Below are 18,406 nucleotides of genomic sequence, written 5' to 3'. Positions count from 1 at the left end.
CATTTTGTATGGCCCCAGAATCATGTTATAAATATCCAAATGACCCTTAGCAGAAAAAAGGTTCCTCACCCCTGGTCTAAAACAAGGGTTTTGTAGAATATGTAGGTTTCCATTATTTATTCATGGAAGCCCTATCCCTTTAGGGCTCCAGGAAGCTGGAAGTTGGCTGTTGATGCTAGAGGGATTCTTGCCAAGATTTAGGGTAATGAACTTTCCATCACTTGGTTGGCAACCTGGCAGGAATGGTGCAGAGAGGATTCTGGTATTTTATAGGAGACTAGAGGCCTGACCTGCAGGATTGGGCCAAAACCAGCTCTCTGACATCCCCTGGATTGCTAAAGGGCACAGGCCAGGCCAAGGGACCCCACCAGTACACGATCGGGGCCCGGAAGGGACACAGGAGGTTGGCCAGTCTTGGAGGCACCACAGGTGGGCTCCAAGGTGTGTCTGGCCCATCTAGCTCAGATCCCATTGGCCGGACCCCAACAGAAAGCTAATCTATAGGTTGGAGCATCTGCCCCCTGATGGTCAATGCATGTCATAGTGAGTGGTTGAGCGGACTTAGCATATCATTAGCATATTACACTTCGATTGGTTGAACAGTCAACGGGTTGACTCTATACTTAGCATATTAGGCTTTTATTATATAGGATTGTACTACATTATTAGATAACCTTCCACTCAAAAGAGAAGAAAGTTTCTATTTAACATTTTGCTCCAGATTAAAAGAAACAAAGGATTTGAGAAAACAGAGAGAAATTTAGAGACATGCAGCTCAGAGTTTCTCTCAACCTCAGCACTATTGCCATTTGGGGCTGGGTAATTCTCTGTTGGGGACTGTCCTGTGTATTGTAGGATGTTTAGTAGTATCCCTGGCTTCTACCTACTAGATGTCCATGGTTCTCCACTCAATTGTGATAATCAAAAATGTCTCCAGCCCTGGCTAGTGTGGCTCAGTTGATTGGGCATCATCCCGTACACCAAAATATTTCCAGTCCCAATTCCCAGTCAGGGCACACACTCAGGTTTTGGGCTCAATTCCCTCATGCAGGAGATAACCAATGGATGTTTCTCTCTCACATCAATGTTTCTCTCTCTCTCCCTCTCCCTTGCTCTCTTTCTAAATCATCAACAAAACTATTTTTTTTTTAATATCTCCAGAATCACCAAATGTTCCTTAAAGAGCAATTGCTATTAGTTGAGCTCCATCTCCTTACAGGTGAAAATCCACGGTCAAAGTAGTCACCATCAATGAGAATAAAAACAAAGCATAAGGCCGTGGCCACTTGATCACTCCTCAAATCTGAACGAATTTTGGCGTGGCCTGCTGTCAGGTAATATGCCAGCTCTGGGATCCTAGAAACACAGCTCCAACGGACTTACCCTCTGGGCCAGTGTGGGCTCCTTGCAGCCAGGACTGTCTGCCCACCTGTGTATGCCCACAGCCTGGCACAACCTGAGCTCTCAGAAACTGAAAGAATAAATGAATGAGTGGTGGTTTTAAGCCACAGAGTGCGATGGTAAATTTGACCTTTGCCGGAAAGCAGACACAGAACAAATTCAGGGACATCTTGAAAAATGACTTTGTTGACTTTACCAAGGCATTTGATAACATCAGTGCGCTTAGACTTCTGCTCCAGCAGCTGTTCTGCAGGTTTGTCTGCTCCAGGAAGTTCTCAAATAGTTTAAGGTTACTCTGTGACAGGTTTGTTTGTCTCATCATGTCAGAATGGCAAACAATATCAGTAGAGTGCATTGGGGTTGCTTAGAAGGCCTCATGTTGCTCACATGTGATTCACCATGTTTGAGAATGTTACTGAGATCCTAAAAGCTGGCATTTTGAGACTCTGGCCTCTACCCTGTGGGACATTTTTCTAGCTTATTGTTAGTGCTCCAGGAAATCTTCTGAAAACCACAGGAGAGTAACAATATGGACTTACAAGCCCGGGACACCATTCCAAGCTGTTGTTCTTTCTACAACTACACTGAGTGACCAAGTTATTATGATCTCTGAACGCATAATAATCTGGCCACTCAGGGTGTGTGTGTGTGTGTGTGTGTGTGTGTGTGTGTAGGTGTGTGTATGTGTGTGTACTGGAGGCCCAGTGAATGAATTCGTACATGGGTGGGATCCGGCCAGCCTGGTCAGGGGAAAGGGACATGGGCAGTAGGCCGGTATGCCTGCTGGTCGAACTCCTGGTCCAGGGGACAATTTGCATATTTGTCTTTTATTATATAGGATAGGAGGATATAGGATATACACTGAGTCTTCAGATTATTATGCTTTCAGAGATCAAAATAATCTGGCCACTCGGTGTATTAATTCATTTCATCTTGTGAGGTAGGGTTTTGCCGCTGCTGTTGTTATAATTTTTTCCCATTTTACCAAAAAAAGAAACTAAGGTACAGAAAGATGTGGTAACTTGCCCAAAGTTATACAGCTATTAAGGGGCAGAACAAGGATTTGGATCTCTATGGAGCTCATGTGTTTAACCATTACACTTTCTCACCTCAGGCATGATTTTCTGAATCCTAATGTTATAAATATTCAGCATCTCAATTTCTGTAATAATGTGTACTGGAAATTTTATAAATGTAATTTCCTACCTTGGTATATTGTAAATCAGCCCATAATGGTGTGCATGGAGGGTATGGAATGTTTAAAGCAAAGTTTCTGTCTTCAGAGAGTTTATAATCTAATTGAAGATATGTACATTAGTAAAAGCAACAGAGTGGGAAGAACAGTGTTAGGAATGAGATCAGTGAGTGTGGGTAGCCAGTGCTACCATTTATTATTTGTATCACTTACCCAAGACTCAGTTTGTTCATCTGCAAAATGGGAATCATAATCCTTACCTCATTCACAAATTTGATGTAAGGATCAGATGAGATACATATTAAAATGAAATATAGGTTATTTTGAAAGTGTATTGAAAAATTAATTTAAGAGTAATGTTATCAAATATCAGAGTTGCTGAGAATGTAAATGACCTTGCTCTGACATAATAGCTATCATACCAGAGGCGCATACCAATATACTATGGTCATTCATTCTTCCTGGGACAATGGGAGAAGGGCTCACAAAGATCAAGAACTAGACTCTGAAAGGTTGAGCTGCTATTTTTCAGGAGAAGAAGAGAAAGAGCGAGGCCAGGAGCAGAGACGTGGAGGCGGAGGAAGAAGTGTGCAGCATTTTAGAGAACTGTGTGGTGTGCTCAGAGCACAGGCTCCTTGAAGAGAGTGGAGGGAGGGAAAGACTTAAATCAAAAGCCAGAAAATTATTTGGGCACAATTTTGCTGCATAGAGGTGTTTTAACCTCATCTTCTAGGCCAGGAACGGAACACATACTTTCTTTTTTATGGCAGCCGCATGGCATGGAACATTATTTGGGGGTGGCTTCTGAAGCCAAAATTGAGCCCTGACAGGATCCGTGTGCTTTGGGCCTGGAGGTCGTTACCTCTGCTCTGGGTATTGAAAAATTCCAGGTGCTGTCCAGCAGCTCTGAGACCTGTGCATGGCCTCAGAAGATGCCTAAGCTAGGGTGCAGTACACTGATACACTAATAAAAAAGCAGTGAAAGGCGATTCAGCATGGGCTCCATAATCTGGCAGCCTGGAAATGAGTCCTACCTGCCACACCTGTGGCCTGAAGCAAATAACTGACTTCTTGCAAACTCACTTTTCTCAAAGTGGGAAAATTAATAGTACCAACTGCGTAAAGTTGTTAAAATAATGAAATAAAGTAATCCATAGGCAGCCCTAAGCACAGTGCCTAGAACCATGGTCGGCAAACTGCGGCTTGAAAGCCACATGCGGCTCTTTGGCCCCTTGATTGTGGCTCTTCCACAAAATACCACAGCCTGGGCAAGTCTGTTTTGAAGAAGTGGTGTTAGAAGAAGTTTAAGTTTAAAAGATTTGGCTCTCAAAAGAAATTTCAATCGTTGTACTATTGATATTTGGCTCTGTTGACTAATGAGTTTGCTGACCACTTGGTCTAGAATAATTAGTGTATAGTTGCTATTGCGGCTAATAATAATATCTCACATACAGCTTAAGCAAAAGAGGTCCCTAGGGCACTGGTAGAGTTCAGTCTTCTCTATGCCTGATACCTACCACTGACTAGCAGTTACTTTTTTTACATTTCATCACTGGAAAAAAAATTATTGCAGAATTAAAGTTAAGTGTACGTAAATTCTCCATATTTTATCTTATTAATATAGTTTAGATCTCTCTGTGTTAGAAGCACTCTTAACATATGAGGTGAGCAGAGTTGGTCTTGAAGTAGAGGATCTGGCAGACATATGCAAGTTTTCTAGGTGCTAATAATCCTTCCCAGCTTGAAGGGGGTCATCTTTTTACCTCAGCCTCAGTTCCTACATTTTCATTTTAATATGCATTTTCATTATAAAGGGTTGTGATCCAAGAGGACACAAGAGTATACTCTATTCTACATAGAGGAAATGTGAAATTTGTGTGGGTGTTAAAATGGCTGAGATGCCCAGCGGCATGGCTCAGAGGTTAAGCCTATGAATATGAACCAGGAGGTCATGGTTCAATTCCTTGTCAGGGCACATGCCCGGGTTACAGGCTTGATTTCCAGTGTGGGGGGGTGCAGGAGGCAACTGATCAATGATTCTCTCACATCATTGAAGTTTCTATCTCTCCCTCTCCTTTCCTCCCTGAAATCAATAAAAATATATTTTTTCAAAATGTATGAGAGACAATGATGCTTACTATTCTCTTAATCGGATGTTCCTAGTCTCTACCAATTTCCAGACTGCAGATTTGGGAAGAATGGACTTAGATGAAGCATGACTAATTGTTATTAGCACAAAGACATGAAGACTTGAGAGACAGTAGGAAGGGCACAAAAGAGAACAATGCCTTGATGCATTTTACAGAGAAAGAATTTAGCTGCAACTGATTTGATTTCTCAAATGATTAGCTTCTGGTTTTATTACCTACAGCTGTTATCTCACTAGTTATGTTTTGCTTCTAACATTTGTCTACTTCTGAATTTTATACTCAAAACACGTATCTCACTAGTTATGTTTTGCTTCTAACATTTGTCTACTTCTCAATTTTATACCCATAACACGTTGGTCACTGCATATAATTTAACATTGTGGATTGTTTATTAATAAATCTTCCTTGTATGCATTCAGTTATGGCTTTCCCATAGAACTGAATACCACAAGTCAATGAAATGTGGGCAGGGCTTCTATCATAACTGACCTAGTTCTTGAGAAAGAAAACAGGCGGGAGTGAAAATACTAGACTGTGAGGAATGTGGGGATTAAGGGAGCCTGAGCTTTAGAACTGGACAGACCTGTGCTGGAGAAGGAGAGAAGCTGGAGTTTGGGGAAGGTTCGAGATTTGTGCGTAGGCATCCGGAGTGAGGTGAAATGTAATAGTGAACAATCAAATGGAAAGGAAAAACTTGGGAAAGAAAGGGATTCAAGAGGCGAGGACTGGGTAGCAGAGGGGACTGAGAACAAAGACACTGGAATGGTTCAGGGATGGGGGCAGGATTAGCTAAGGTGGAGTCAGGAGTGACAGAGCCAGTTTGACAGAGGAAATGCAAATGGAGTTTTGGCTCAAGAAAGTGAAGGCGTGGGAGTGTGTAATTCCCCCGAGGTTATGAGGACAAATTAAGCTTGAAAGTAGGGCAGTGATGGGTTTAATGAAATCAAAATAAACATTTGCTAGTAAAGAAAACAACTTTAGCTCTGCATCATTCTCCTAAATCCCATAAAGCTAGCGATAATTTTTGAAAAAATTTACAAGGTCAAACTCTTCAGCACCTGTGTTTCCAAACTACCAATCAGCATCTTGTGTCTTTCTTGTAGGGTCTACCATTCTATGTGAACTCTTTGGATAAAAGCACTTTTCCTCCCACATCCATCCAGTTCTTTAAAAAGGAAGAATAGTTTATTGATTTTTAGAAAGAGGAAGGGATAGAGAGAGAGAGATATCCCTACATTGATGTGAGAACTAGTGAGCTGGGCAAGTTCACAAATCTTTTTAATTTTATTTTTCCCGTCACCATTTGTCCCCTCTGTGCCCTCTGCCACCTCCCCCCACTTTCCTGCCCCACCTCCCACTCCAGAAATCACCACACTGTTGTCCATGTCTGTGAGGTCTCTTTTTTCTTTTTTGCTCAATCCTTCTTCCCTCCCCCTATCTGATCCACCACTCTGGTCTGTCTCTATTTTGCTTGGTAGTTCAGTTTGCTCATTAGATTCACATATGGGTGAAATCATATATATGGTACTTGTCTTTCTCTGACTGGCTTATTTCACTTAGCGTAATGCTCTCCAGGTCCATCTGTGCTGTCACAAAGAGTAACATTTTCTTCCTTTTCATAGCAGAGTAATATTCCATTGTGTAAATGTATCACAGCTATTTTATCCACTCATCCACAAAGCTTGGCTTTTGTGAATAACACTGAAAAGGACATAGGGGTAGATATATCCTTTCAAATTAGTGTTTTTGGTTCTTTTAGATAAATTCCCAGAAATGTAATTACTGTTTTTATTTTATTTTTATTATTTTTTGTTAATCCTCACATGAAGATATTTTCCCATTGGGTTTGAAAGAGTGTGGAAGGGAGAGAGGGAGGGAGGGAGGGAGGGAGGGAGGGAGGGAGGGAGGGAGGGAGGGAGGGAGGGAGATAGACAGAGAGAGAGAGAGAGAGAGAGAGAGAGAGAGAGAGAGAGAGAGAAACAACAATGTGAGAGAGACACATCGATTGGTTGCCTACCACACATCCCCAACCTGGGCTGGAGATCAGACCTGAAACCCAGGTACATGCCCTTGACCAGGAATTAAACTTGTGATCCTTCGGTGCAAGGACCAACATTTTAACCACTGAGCAACACTGGTCAGGGCTCCATTTTTATTTTTATTTTTTTAATTTTTAACTCCATACTGTTTTCCACATTGGCTGCACCAATTCACATTCCCACCAACAGTGCACAGGATGTGGAGAAAAGGGAAGTTTACAAATCTTAAGGTCCACTTCAAGCTTCAGCTAACCACCTCTTGAAAAAATAGGCAGTGTTGCCGAAACCGGTTTGGCTCAATGGTAGAGCGTCGGTCTGTGGACTGAAAGGTCCCAGGTTCGATTCCGGTCAAGGGCATGTACATTGGTTGTGGGCACACCCCCGGTAGGGGGTGTGCTGGAGACAGCTGGTCGATGTTTCTCTCTCACCGACGTTTCTAGCTCTCTCTCTCCCTTCCTCTCTGTAAAATATCAATAAAATATATTTTAAAAAAAATAGGCAGTGTTAAGAAATCTAAAATTCTAGCCAATGGGGCCATAGAGACAGAGGCAGAGCAGCACCGAACAGACTGTCAAATTATAGCAGGAAGGCTGGGAGGATTGGAGGGGGGAAGGGAGGTAAGAGATCAACCATAGGACTTGTATACATGCATATAAGCCTAACCAATGGACGTAAGACACTGGGAGGGGGTGTGTGTGTGAGGACATGTGTGTGTGTGTGGTGGGGAGGCCAGGGGAAGATCAATGGGGGAAAAGGAGACATATGTACTACTATTTGTAATACTTTAAACAAACAAACAAACAAAAAAAATACTCCCAACTTAAGAGAGTTCAATTTCTTTCCTGTTTTTGAGGAACTTCCCTAAGATTTGTGTAGTGCTGTTTAAGTTTGTAGGAGACTTTGGCAAAGAAAGACTCAATATCTTGCCTGAAGACTCATAGTAAAAAGAATTGACATAGGTAAGGAGAAGTTTGTGATCACTTGAAAATGACAGAAACACTAAACACTATTAAATTGAGGAACAAACATTGGAAAAACTGATGGCAGTCCTTTAAAGTAGTACTTCTAAGCAATGAAAATGTTTGTGGGAATATGTGGCTATTCTGCCTGCAGAAGTCCCAGAAATAATATTGCATTTTCTGTTTTGAAATTAGCAGGCAAAACGATATAATTCACCTCCGGAAAACCGACCAGTAGGCAGAGCGTTTGTCCCCAGACCAGCAGGCATGAGGGAGGGAAGCAGTGTGCCTCCGTGGGATACTTCCGCGCTGGACAATGAGTTCTTCCGAGGTAAGTCTATGCATTTAGTCATCTTTGCAACTCCCAGTCCTAGAGCAAATAATTGCAGTGTGTATGAACGTCCTCAAAACATATCAAACTCTATTTTTGAAATCCTCTTGCTTACGTTACTTAAAGAGGATGCTGTTATATGTTATGAACACAAATATTGAAGACTCTTAAGCCTAAATAGAACGTAAGCAAATATTCTCAGACCAAGGCTGATAAACCTATGGAATGGTAATAATGTTTAATATTTAACCTCAGTTGAAAAGGAAATACACCTCTAGGAAATGTATCTATGAAGTTTACTTTCTTAGTAAACTTTTATTGTCACTGACCTACCTTAAGTGCACTGTGATGAAATCTAATTGTGGTTAAACAAATAACCTTGTATAATATGATCGATAGCAATAGAGAAACAGATTCCAAAAGTACAACACACGCATGGATGTTATTATTATATAACTATAGCTCCCGTTTACATAGATTATTCTGTATCAAAAGAAGCCATTAGAAAAGTAACTCTGAAGTCTTCCCCCAGCTTCCCCTTGCAGAACTAAATTCAGTCTGCAAAGGCAGTGACTTCACCTTGGCCCTGTAGTTGGGACACTTGAGGTGGTTGGTGAGAGGCACCCAGCTGACTGGCAACCGAGGGACCCCTTTTAGTAACATGGTTCCTCTCAGAGAATCTGCTTCTGAGGAAAGAGAGCCAGAGGGAATTCTCTGTTTCAGAAAAGGGTTTTGCTGATAGACAAGAGCTACCATATATAAAGTGGGGGAAAATGGCTTGGCCTCATTTTTTCCATTTCATATAAAGAGGAGAAGCAGAACAGGATTTATTTTTTATTTTTTAACCTCAAGAGTAGTTAGTAAAACGGTGTTTTAATTTGGGATTCTATGGGCATATAAAGAGTGGTTACCTCTGAGGAGGATTCCAGGTGATTTTACCTCTTTTGTTATTCTTTCCTGTATGTTCTGTTATAGCCACATATTGCTTTTATGGTCAGCAAAAGACTTTATTTCAGGAAAGAAAAACTACGAACAGCTTGAAAGGGAGAACAGCAATCAAGGAGATTTTATTATAATTATTTTAAAGGCAGATTATTGTTACTCGTTACACAGTTTTTTGTTTTGGTTTTTGGTGTTGTTGTTGTTGTTGTTTTCCAGGTATTTCCTTTTACTGCCCCACCTTATAGTTTGGCATTGCTTGATTATTTCATTTGTGGATATGTGGGACAAATGATTTCAGAGATGAAATCAAAATTTTTTTTCTCATTAAAGCATTAACAGGATGATTCCCTGAGGAATTCCTTAGCTACAGATTGTTAAGGCTCAGGATCAGTTCTTCTACTAGCTGTGCAAACTTAATAGCACTAATTTACATAATATAGGGTAGAGGTAGCCCAGAACAGAGGCCAAAACCCCTCTCAGCACCTGCCCTAATTGATATGTCACAAGTGCTTCCCACTTACATTCATTCAGATACTGATATGCCTCACTTTCCCTATCATTGAAGAGTTAAAATCAAGTATGTTGATAGCAAATAATTTTAAGTATCAATGAGAGTGAACCATTTTATGTAACTCAGACTGAAAGATTTCTGTATACCAGAAACGCCTTAGCAATTTAAATAATACCAACTTTTTCTCATAAAGATTTTCTTTTCTTTAATGAACATTTCTTCAATAAATGTGTCATTTACTTATAGTCATTGTAACATGGATATGGTAAAATTACACTGAGTGGCCAGATTATTATGATCTCTGAACACATAATAACCTGGCCACTGAGTGTATATCCTATATAATATAAGGCTAATGTGCAAATTGTCCCTCGACCAGGAGTACAACCAGCAGGCAGGCCAACCTACCACCCCTGTCCCCTTCCCCTGTTCAGGCTGGTTGGACCCTACCCATGCACAAATTCATGCACCGGGCCTCCAACATACACACACACACACACACACACACACACACACACACACACCAAAGGCCTGGTGCATGAAATTCATGCGTGGGGGGGGGGGGGTCACTCAGCCTAGCCTGTACCCTCTCCAATCTGGGACATCCCTTTCATAATCCAGGACTGCTGGCTCCCAACTGCTCACCTGCCTGCCTGCCTGATTGCCCCTAATGGCTTCTGCCTGCCAGCCTGATCAGCACTTAACCACTCCCCTGCCAGCCTGAATAACACCTAACTGCTCCCCTGCCAGCTCAATTGCCCCTAACTTCCCTCCCTTGCCAGTCTAGTTGCCCTGAACTGCCATCCTCTGCCAGCCCGATTACCCCCAACTGCCCTCCCCTGCAGACCTAAACTATCTACCATTAACAAATCATTTAACAATATTGTATAGAACCTCCCCTGCAGACCTGGTTGCTCTCAACTGCCCTCCCCTGCAGGCCTGCTTGCCCCTAACTGCCCTCCCCTGCCAACCCGGTTTCTCCCCCCCCCCCAACTGCCTTCCCCTGTAGGCCTGGTCCCCCTAACTGCCCTCTCCTGCAGGCCATCTTGTGTCTCCATGGAGGCAGCCATCTTTGACTACATGGGGGTGGCCATCTTGTGTGTTGGAGTGATGATCAATTTGCATATTACCTCTTTATTATATAGGATATATACACTGAGAGGCCAGATTATTATGCGTTCAGAGATCATAATAATCTGGCCACTCATTATATATCTACTACAATGTGGGCATTAGGGAATCTTAAAACTTTAGAATATTATGATCCTATTTAAATTCTAACAGGTTTTTATTGGGAAAAATATCTCAAATATGATTAAATAAACACAATTCAGTGAGATACCAACTGAAAATATCCTGTGAGCACAGATGTGGGCCTCGGAAGCTTGAGCACTGGTCTGGGGTTGGCCTAGGGCCTTGGCATGAGAAGGACCTAATTTGGACACCATTTTCTCACCTTGCTACTGAGAGAAAGCAACGGCCATTCACAATCTTGTAACATTATGAGCTCATAGTGAAATCACCTTTATAATTCATTAAAAAAAAAACAGTGAAAAGTGAACTTTCACGGCCCAGAAATGGCACTGCACAGTGGTTGTGCGCCTCAGGAGACAGACTGCCTGTATCCATGTACTCACTAGCTGTGTGACCTTAGCAGCTTACCTCATCTCTTTGTGCCTCAGTTTCCTCATTTTTAAAACGAGACTAGTATTAATACCAAATCTTATAAGATTAGGTGTGGATTTAATGAGTTAATAAATTAAGTGCTTAGAATTGTGCATGACACATAAAAAGTTCTATCTTAAAGGAATGCTAATGGGCTTTATAAATAAGTGGAACTACAAAACCTGATCTCTATCTCTCTCTCTTTCCCTTCCTCTCTCTCTAAAATCAATCCATAAATTTTTTTCAGTAAGTGAGTGCTAATAGGTCTTAATTTTTCCAGGAAAAACTACCATTAGCAAATCATTTAACAATATTGTATAAAACTTTAAATTTTACATATTGCTCAAATCTATCCAAATAAATATGTTTATAAATTAGGTGTTAAACTTCAGGTGGTAATACTGTTTCTTTAATGAAACAGTTGTTTAAAATTTCTCATTTCTATTACAATCCTCTGAGGTACACAGAGCTGTGCCTCTGAGGTACACGTTAGCTACTTAGTGACACAAAAGAAGTACTAAAAGAAGCCATGATTAAAACCTGTCACTTAAAAAAAATGTAGCTTTATGTCCATTAAGGCATTATGGAAGATTAACTTTGAAAAAAAGTATGAAAAAGAAACTTTCATTACAGCTTTGTAAAATCAGACTATTGTAAAATTATAATCAAAACCAATGTCATCACATCTATGATAATATGAGGAATATAAAATTATTATGTTTCTCCAACAACTCAAATTATTAGGCCAAAACGTTATGTCGAAATGTCACTCATCTTCTCCTTTCAGTTTTAGATGACTTGGACAGCACTCTGGCTCAGGAGCAGTCTTCAAGCTCAGTGAATACAAGAACGCCTCTCGACTATGGGTCAAGAACACAGTTCAGTCATTTTTACTCCAGTGGGAACCAACATGGTTATACCACAGGAAGGCACAAGAACCGCTCTAATGAAGCTCCTAGCATGTCCATCTATGACATCCTCAGACCAGGAGCCCCTAGAGAAGGTTTTAGAACCTTTTCTCCTAGAACAAGGTCCATCTATGACATGTACAGAACAAGGGAGCCCAGGGTTTTTAAAGAAGATTATGCGCAAAAGAATGCTTTTGGCAGCACTTCTCTGTGTTTTGACAGCAGGCAACGATTAGCCTCCCCAGCTTCAGGGCGCTTCACGACAAGAAGCATACATTTTCCAGCCACTACTCAGAACAAGAGTGGATTTATACCACCACGCCACCAGCAGAGCCCTAAGAGAACTCCTTTATCATCCATCATATGGAATAGACCAGATTCTTCTAGAGAGAGGCCGACCCAGGAGGAGTTCCCGAGGGCACCGTCACCAATGGAAACTGACCCTGCTGACCAGTACATGTATCCCAGGAATTTTCAGGAGAATAGGAGATGCGAATTTTATCATTCACAGAATATTTACCAAAATGTAAGTTTAAATTCCCCCATGGATAGCACAGTGAGTCCTGACCCATTTGAGAACTCAGAGAACATGCCATTCTACCATCAAGACAACCCATTTGCGAGGTCTTTTTTTAGCAATACCTTTGGACGAAGCAGGCAACAGAGATTTAGACAAAGTCCTTTTGGGGTCCAACAGGAAGAATATTCTCCCTGGTCTGGCTTTCGTCAAAGTAGGAAACCTTTCGCTTCTGACAGAGACTTTGAAATGACTTCCCCTGAGGCAAATTGTGCCTCAGCTGGTCATGGCCATCATGTTTCTTCCCAACACTGGGCATCATTTTCACCTAGTTACAGAACAAGTATTTCCAGAGACCAAGAAGAGCCATATCCCTGGCAGTTTGGTCCTTATACATCTACACGGGAAAGCATGGAGGTGTCACAAGGTAATGGAAACCAGATGGCTCATTTTGGCATACCAAATATTTGCTCCATCAAATCTAGAAGGTTAGAATGTCAACAGGACAGTTCTCCTGTAGAAGTACGTGTAAACAAAGAACCTTACTCATTTGGAACTGCTTCGACTCTGGCATCCTCATTCAGAAGTTCGTTCCCCCAAATTCCTGATGACAAAGGGAATCATCAGGGTCCCAATTTTCAGAATCCCACAGTCACCTGGCAGAAAATGAAGCCTGCCTCTCTTCTAATAAGAAGCTACACAGAAGTCACTGTGACCAGCAGCGATCCAGTTGATTCTCCACCTCTTACTCAAAGCCAACCCAATACCTTGGCCACAGAAGTAAATGAAGATAAGCAAGACTTGAATGGATCTATTTTGGAAAAAGACAAACAACTGAATAAGATGGGCCATACAAACACAGCAAGTGAAATGCCCCAACCTGTTTCGGAGACAGTAATCTCTAATCCTTTAGCTGATTTTCAGAGTCCCCTCTCCCAGGACTCCGGATTTGTTCTCAATGCATCTACCACAGAAAGTTCAAAAAACTCACCCCACGTCATTTCTGGGAAAGATGTTTCTGAAATTCATATATCACAGAGAGGTAAGGCCAATGAACCAAAGAAAGGTAAGAGTTACACCGAAAACAGAAAACTTGGCCCAGCAACTTCCTTTCCTTTGATTCAGGAAAGCAGAATACCATCATTGTTTCCCAGCCCAAGTGAAGGTGGCCACCAGGCACTAACAGTCAGTAATGAAAATATCTCAAGCACTATTGAAAGTAGCCAGTGGAGCCCTGAATCTACTGGTGATCAAAATGCACCATCGCCAGAAATGTCTGCTATTTTAGATACCAAGGAAGAACAATGTACCGACACTCATTCTACCAATGGTAGCAGGTCAGCTGCTGGCCACAATATCCCGCGTGATTCTTTAGGTCTGCCATCAGGTACAGCACCAGATCGTTCACCATCAAATCAATTTTTCCTTGATGCTCCTTCTACTTCAGTGTTCTCCAGGAGAGGTCTTTCAGGCAAAGATCTGTTTCTGGGAGATAAAGAAAACGAAGACAGTAATAGCAAGCATCAAAATAATCAGTTTACCCTGAGCCCTTCGGAAAATGAATGCAGTGAGGCTAGCTTTATGTCTATACACAACGAAGCGGTTGGTATCAAACGCCATTCACCGTCTCCTTTCAGGGCTGGGAAGGGGAGAGGAAAAGTAAGACGGCGTATATCCTATCTTGAAAAGTTGAGCAAAATAGAAAGTAAACCAGCGCCCACACGTGGCAGCAGTAGCCTTGCTGAGGTGAATCCAAGTGATTCCAAGCCTCCTGAGCTTCACACAACTTACGGCAGCTTACCAAGAACGGCAGCCAGTTCCCTCGTGAGTAGCAGGAAGTCAGAAAGTAAGACAATGGCGCCTTCCTTGAGGAATAAGCCACTTCCACGCCAGTCTGAAACGAATGCAGACGGTCCGATAGGAAGAGACACGTCCAACAAATCCAGCCCCAGTTCTTCAGAGTCAGAAAGCAGATGTTCCAAAGTAGTTTCAGACTCAGCCTCAGCTGGGCCTGAAGCCACAGAGAGGATGACAAACACTGGAACTGCATTCATTAGAAGAAGACCCATTCCATTCCTCATCAAGAGGGCTGTGTCATGTCCTTTAGGGGTACCATATGCCTCGCTTGGAAAAGATGAAAGAGAAAAATGTTTGATCACAGACATGGATGCTTCTGCTGTGACACCAAGACCTTGGGAGAAAACCATGAACCCTCTGGAAAGTGACTCGTCTGCTAGGGATTGTTCTTTAACCAAAAGACACCACCAAAAGGACCACTGCCAAGAAGGCATTGAAAAGGCTGGTAAAATCACTGCCTCCAAGACAGGTACATTTCCCCTTTCAAATGAAGACCCTTTACCTTTTTCTTCAGACTTGTCAGGGGGGAAAAGTGGGGAAACATTACATAAAGTTAAGACTACTACGAGTATGTTTTCTGTTTCTGGTGATGAAGAGAATGTCAAGTGTCTTGAGATAGTTTCAATATATTACACTCTACCAAGGAAACACAGCAAAACATTCTGTAGCCTCCTCCAAAAGTACACTGAAAATATCGACTCACTCACAGAATCAACTAACGTGGCATCTGAAACATGCCCTAACAGTTTAGAAAAAGAGAAACTAAATTATTCTACACAAGAGCAGTCAGGAACAACTTCATCTGAAGACCCAAGGTCGCCGTTCAGCTCTGTTCAGGAAAACAGCCGCTGCCTTTCTCACATTGAGAAGGAGACTGTTTTACAGTTACCAAGTGTTGGGCCCTCAGAGCCTACACTACGGGAAATGGCTTCTACTGAGGCAGATGTTTCTCTTCATAAAGGAGAATCTAAAACTAAAGAGATTTCCCAGGATAACTTAGCTAAAACACCTCCAGGCGATTCACAAAGCAAGAGAAAGAGGCGGGGAAAGTTGCAAAGTGAAACCCTGCATACTTCATCGATGCTTCCAGAGAAAAAAGTCACAGAAGAGAAATCTGAAAATTGTCAGCACTCCATTAAATCTGCTGATAATGGTCCTTCTAATCCTCCAGCCCGTTCAGAAGGGCACATCGAAAATCTGAAAACCAGACGTTCTGGGGAGTGTGCAGGTGGTGGTGTAGCCATCCCACCTACTGGAAGCTCAAAGTGTCTTCAGAAAGCCATCACAGGCATCCCTAAAGATGACTGCCCCGAAGGAGAGCAGCCTAGGAGAGTCAGAGGAGCAGATTTCCAGGAAGAGACTGATAAAGCCCTTTCTGACTCAGAAAGCCAAGTCTTTGCTCTTACTCCAGCTTTGTATAAACTACATCTTGATGAGGAGACTCGTTCAAGTGAACGAGATTTAGACAGTTTGCAGTCGGAACCCAGAGAACTACCTCCAAGAAGTCAGGAGGTAACTCTGACAAAGAAGGGGAAGGCTAAGGATGGAACACAGGGGTTGGCCTGGGATCAACTCTCACTTCCTGCAGGAAGCAATAAAAACAAAACCAGTTTGGATGACCCAGAAAAAGGGAAAAGCAGATCTTCAGTTAAACACAGATTGGCAACCATGTCCAGATCAGGCAGAAAACTTCCAGCTAAAGATGTAAGCCCCAGAAGACACATAGCTACTATCTTCCCCCCAAGTGAGACCTGCTCTGGCTTCGGTGGTTTGTCTCTCGCTCCCCCAGACTGCAATCCACTGTCCCCTGAGCCTACTCCAAAGTCCACAGAATCCAAAGATGAAAGCAAGCTGCATAACGAGGGGATGGATGCGGAGAAATCTGAGGACCCTTTCCAGATTACTATAACACCCAACAGAGAAACTCCAACGCCCTTAAACAATCTAAAGTCTAACAGCATTTCACAACCACGTCAGAATGAGTTTAGAAATGTCTCAGAATCATCACCAAAGTATGAGACTTCTAAAGATGTCACAGCAGTTCAGAGTTTGGAAAGAGAGTCAGGAGCCCTGGCCCAAGCCACCTTCCCCAGCCTCAGAGAAGCTCATTTCTCCAGCCATTCGAGGAAGCTGACCCCTCCTCTCCCTTTGGAGCCTGTGGAGAAATCCACAGGAAGCATCCCACTGGCCATTTGTCAGCAACAACAAAGGAGCACTGCCTGTCAGGAGTGGGGACCTGAGCCACACCCCTATCGCTCAAAGAGTCTAAAAAATATCCACGTGCACGGCAACCTGCTACGCAAAAGTCACCCTCCCAAAGCCAGGGAGCGCCATTTTTCTGAAACCACGTCTATTGACCACGCCCTGAGCCGCCTGACCCTTGGGAATGAGTTCCCTAACAACAGTGAGTGCGGTCGAAGATTCAAATCTTTTTCTGGACGTTCCTCCTGTGATGAAAATGGAAGTTGGGCTTTGCAGAGTGGCAGGACGGAAACGGGTCCCAAGTCAGCCACCTCTATATCCAGACCCATTGACTACGGGATATTTGGGAAAGAACAGCAGTTGGCTTTCTTGGAGAACGTAAAGAGGTCGCTCACACAGGGAAGGCTATGGAAACCAAGTTTTCTGAAGAACCCTGGCTTCCTGAAAGATGGTATAGTCCACCCTCCGGAGTCATCAAGCTCAGATTCTCCTAGCAATGTGATGCCAGAAGGTGGCCTATCTCCAGATGTTCCACTTAATATCTATGAAGAGGATCCGGTGGACTCAGACTGTGACACAGACACAACCACAGATGATGAGTACTACCTGGATGAAAATGACAAAGAGTCAGAACTGTGAGGCTTTTTCCAATAACATGAATAACCTTTTCTCCAAAAGCTTATAGTGGGAATAAAGTAAAATTGTGTGTGTCTATGGGAAGAACAAATATATATAAATCTATTTAGGTAGTACCTGCCCTGAAGCAACCCAAATTCTTTTTCTTTTTCCCTCTCTACTTCCTGAATTCCACAGCAACAAATTCTCATTTTGAGGGTTTTTCTGCTGTTTTCTCTCTCTCTCTCTCTCTCTCTCTCTCTCTCTCTCTCTCTCTCTATATATATATATATATATATATATATATGTATGTATATATATATCCTTAGTCTTCCTCCCCATACCCAATTTAGTCTCTAGTTCACTGTTCAATTTTGGCTTTCTGCTCTACTATCCCCCTGACATATATATATATATATATATATATATATATATATATATATATATATATATATATGTGTGTGTGTGTGTGTGTGTGTGTGTGTGTGTGTGTGTGTGTCATGCCCTGACATATATATACCTTTCATTGTGATTTGCAACACCAATATCCCAAACACATACAAAACTTACTAGTTACTTAGTACAACTGCAAAACTCTCTGTTGCCCTCCTCTGGCCCACACCCCACATCATGGCATTACATAAAATGTAGGGATGATGACGATGGTTTAAATAGTATCATCCTGTTTAACTCATTAACATCTAGGAGGTTTGGGCTTAGGGTTTATTTTCTTTGACAAAGAAAAAGTGAATTTTTATAAGGATGTCCCCTGTTATATCCACAGTGGAGCCAGGGAGCACATGTCTTGAGTGCTTGTCAAGATGATAGATAAGGAGCTGGATTCCTAGGAAGCCAAGCAACACTTGTAGAAATTCCTTTGAAATTGTTAGTTAGAATTGGCTGAATTCTTAAGAGCTAAATTCTAATCAAGTCAAGGACCTGAGGGGGCAGGAGGCTTGGCCACAGAATTTCTGCTTAGGAAAGAAACATCCCTGAGTGGTGGAGAGAAGTAGTGACCCTTCTTTACACTGAATTCCCCATTGCAGCCCTCTAAGCAACTGGTTTTTCCCATTTCCATACTGCATTCGTTCCATTTCTTCATTGCAGGGTAGAA

The 18,406-nt window shown here is 42.3% G+C and overlaps 1 protein-coding gene across 3 annotated transcripts in view; it reads left to right on the top strand.

Annotated features, from left to right (window-relative positions):
* EXPH5 (exophilin 5) overlaps positions 1–17,410 on the top strand; it is a 68,020-nt gene extending 50,610 nt beyond the window's left edge. For all 3 annotated transcript variants that reach the window (XM_036427299.1, XM_045578024.1, XM_045578025.1), the window contains 2 exons: positions 7,940–8,075; positions 11,981–17,410. In XM_036427299.1, the coding sequence (XP_036283192.1) occupies positions 7,940–8,075; positions 11,981–17,316 (5,472 nt within the window). In that variant the 3' untranslated portion in view covers positions 17,317–17,410. The remainder of the gene's footprint in view (positions 1–7,939; positions 8,076–11,980) is intronic.
* The last annotated feature ends 996 nt before the right edge of the window (positions 17,411–18,406 follow it).

Source organism: Pipistrellus kuhlii, unplaced genomic scaffold (genome assembly GCF_014108245.1).
Source record: "Pipistrellus kuhlii isolate mPipKuh1 unplaced genomic scaffold, mPipKuh1.p scaffold_m20_p_9, whole genome shotgun sequence".
In the NCBI taxonomy this organism is placed as follows: domain Eukaryota; kingdom Metazoa; phylum Chordata; class Mammalia; order Chiroptera; family Vespertilionidae; genus Pipistrellus; species Pipistrellus kuhlii.
This window is presented reverse-complemented; position numbering and strand designations above follow the sequence as displayed.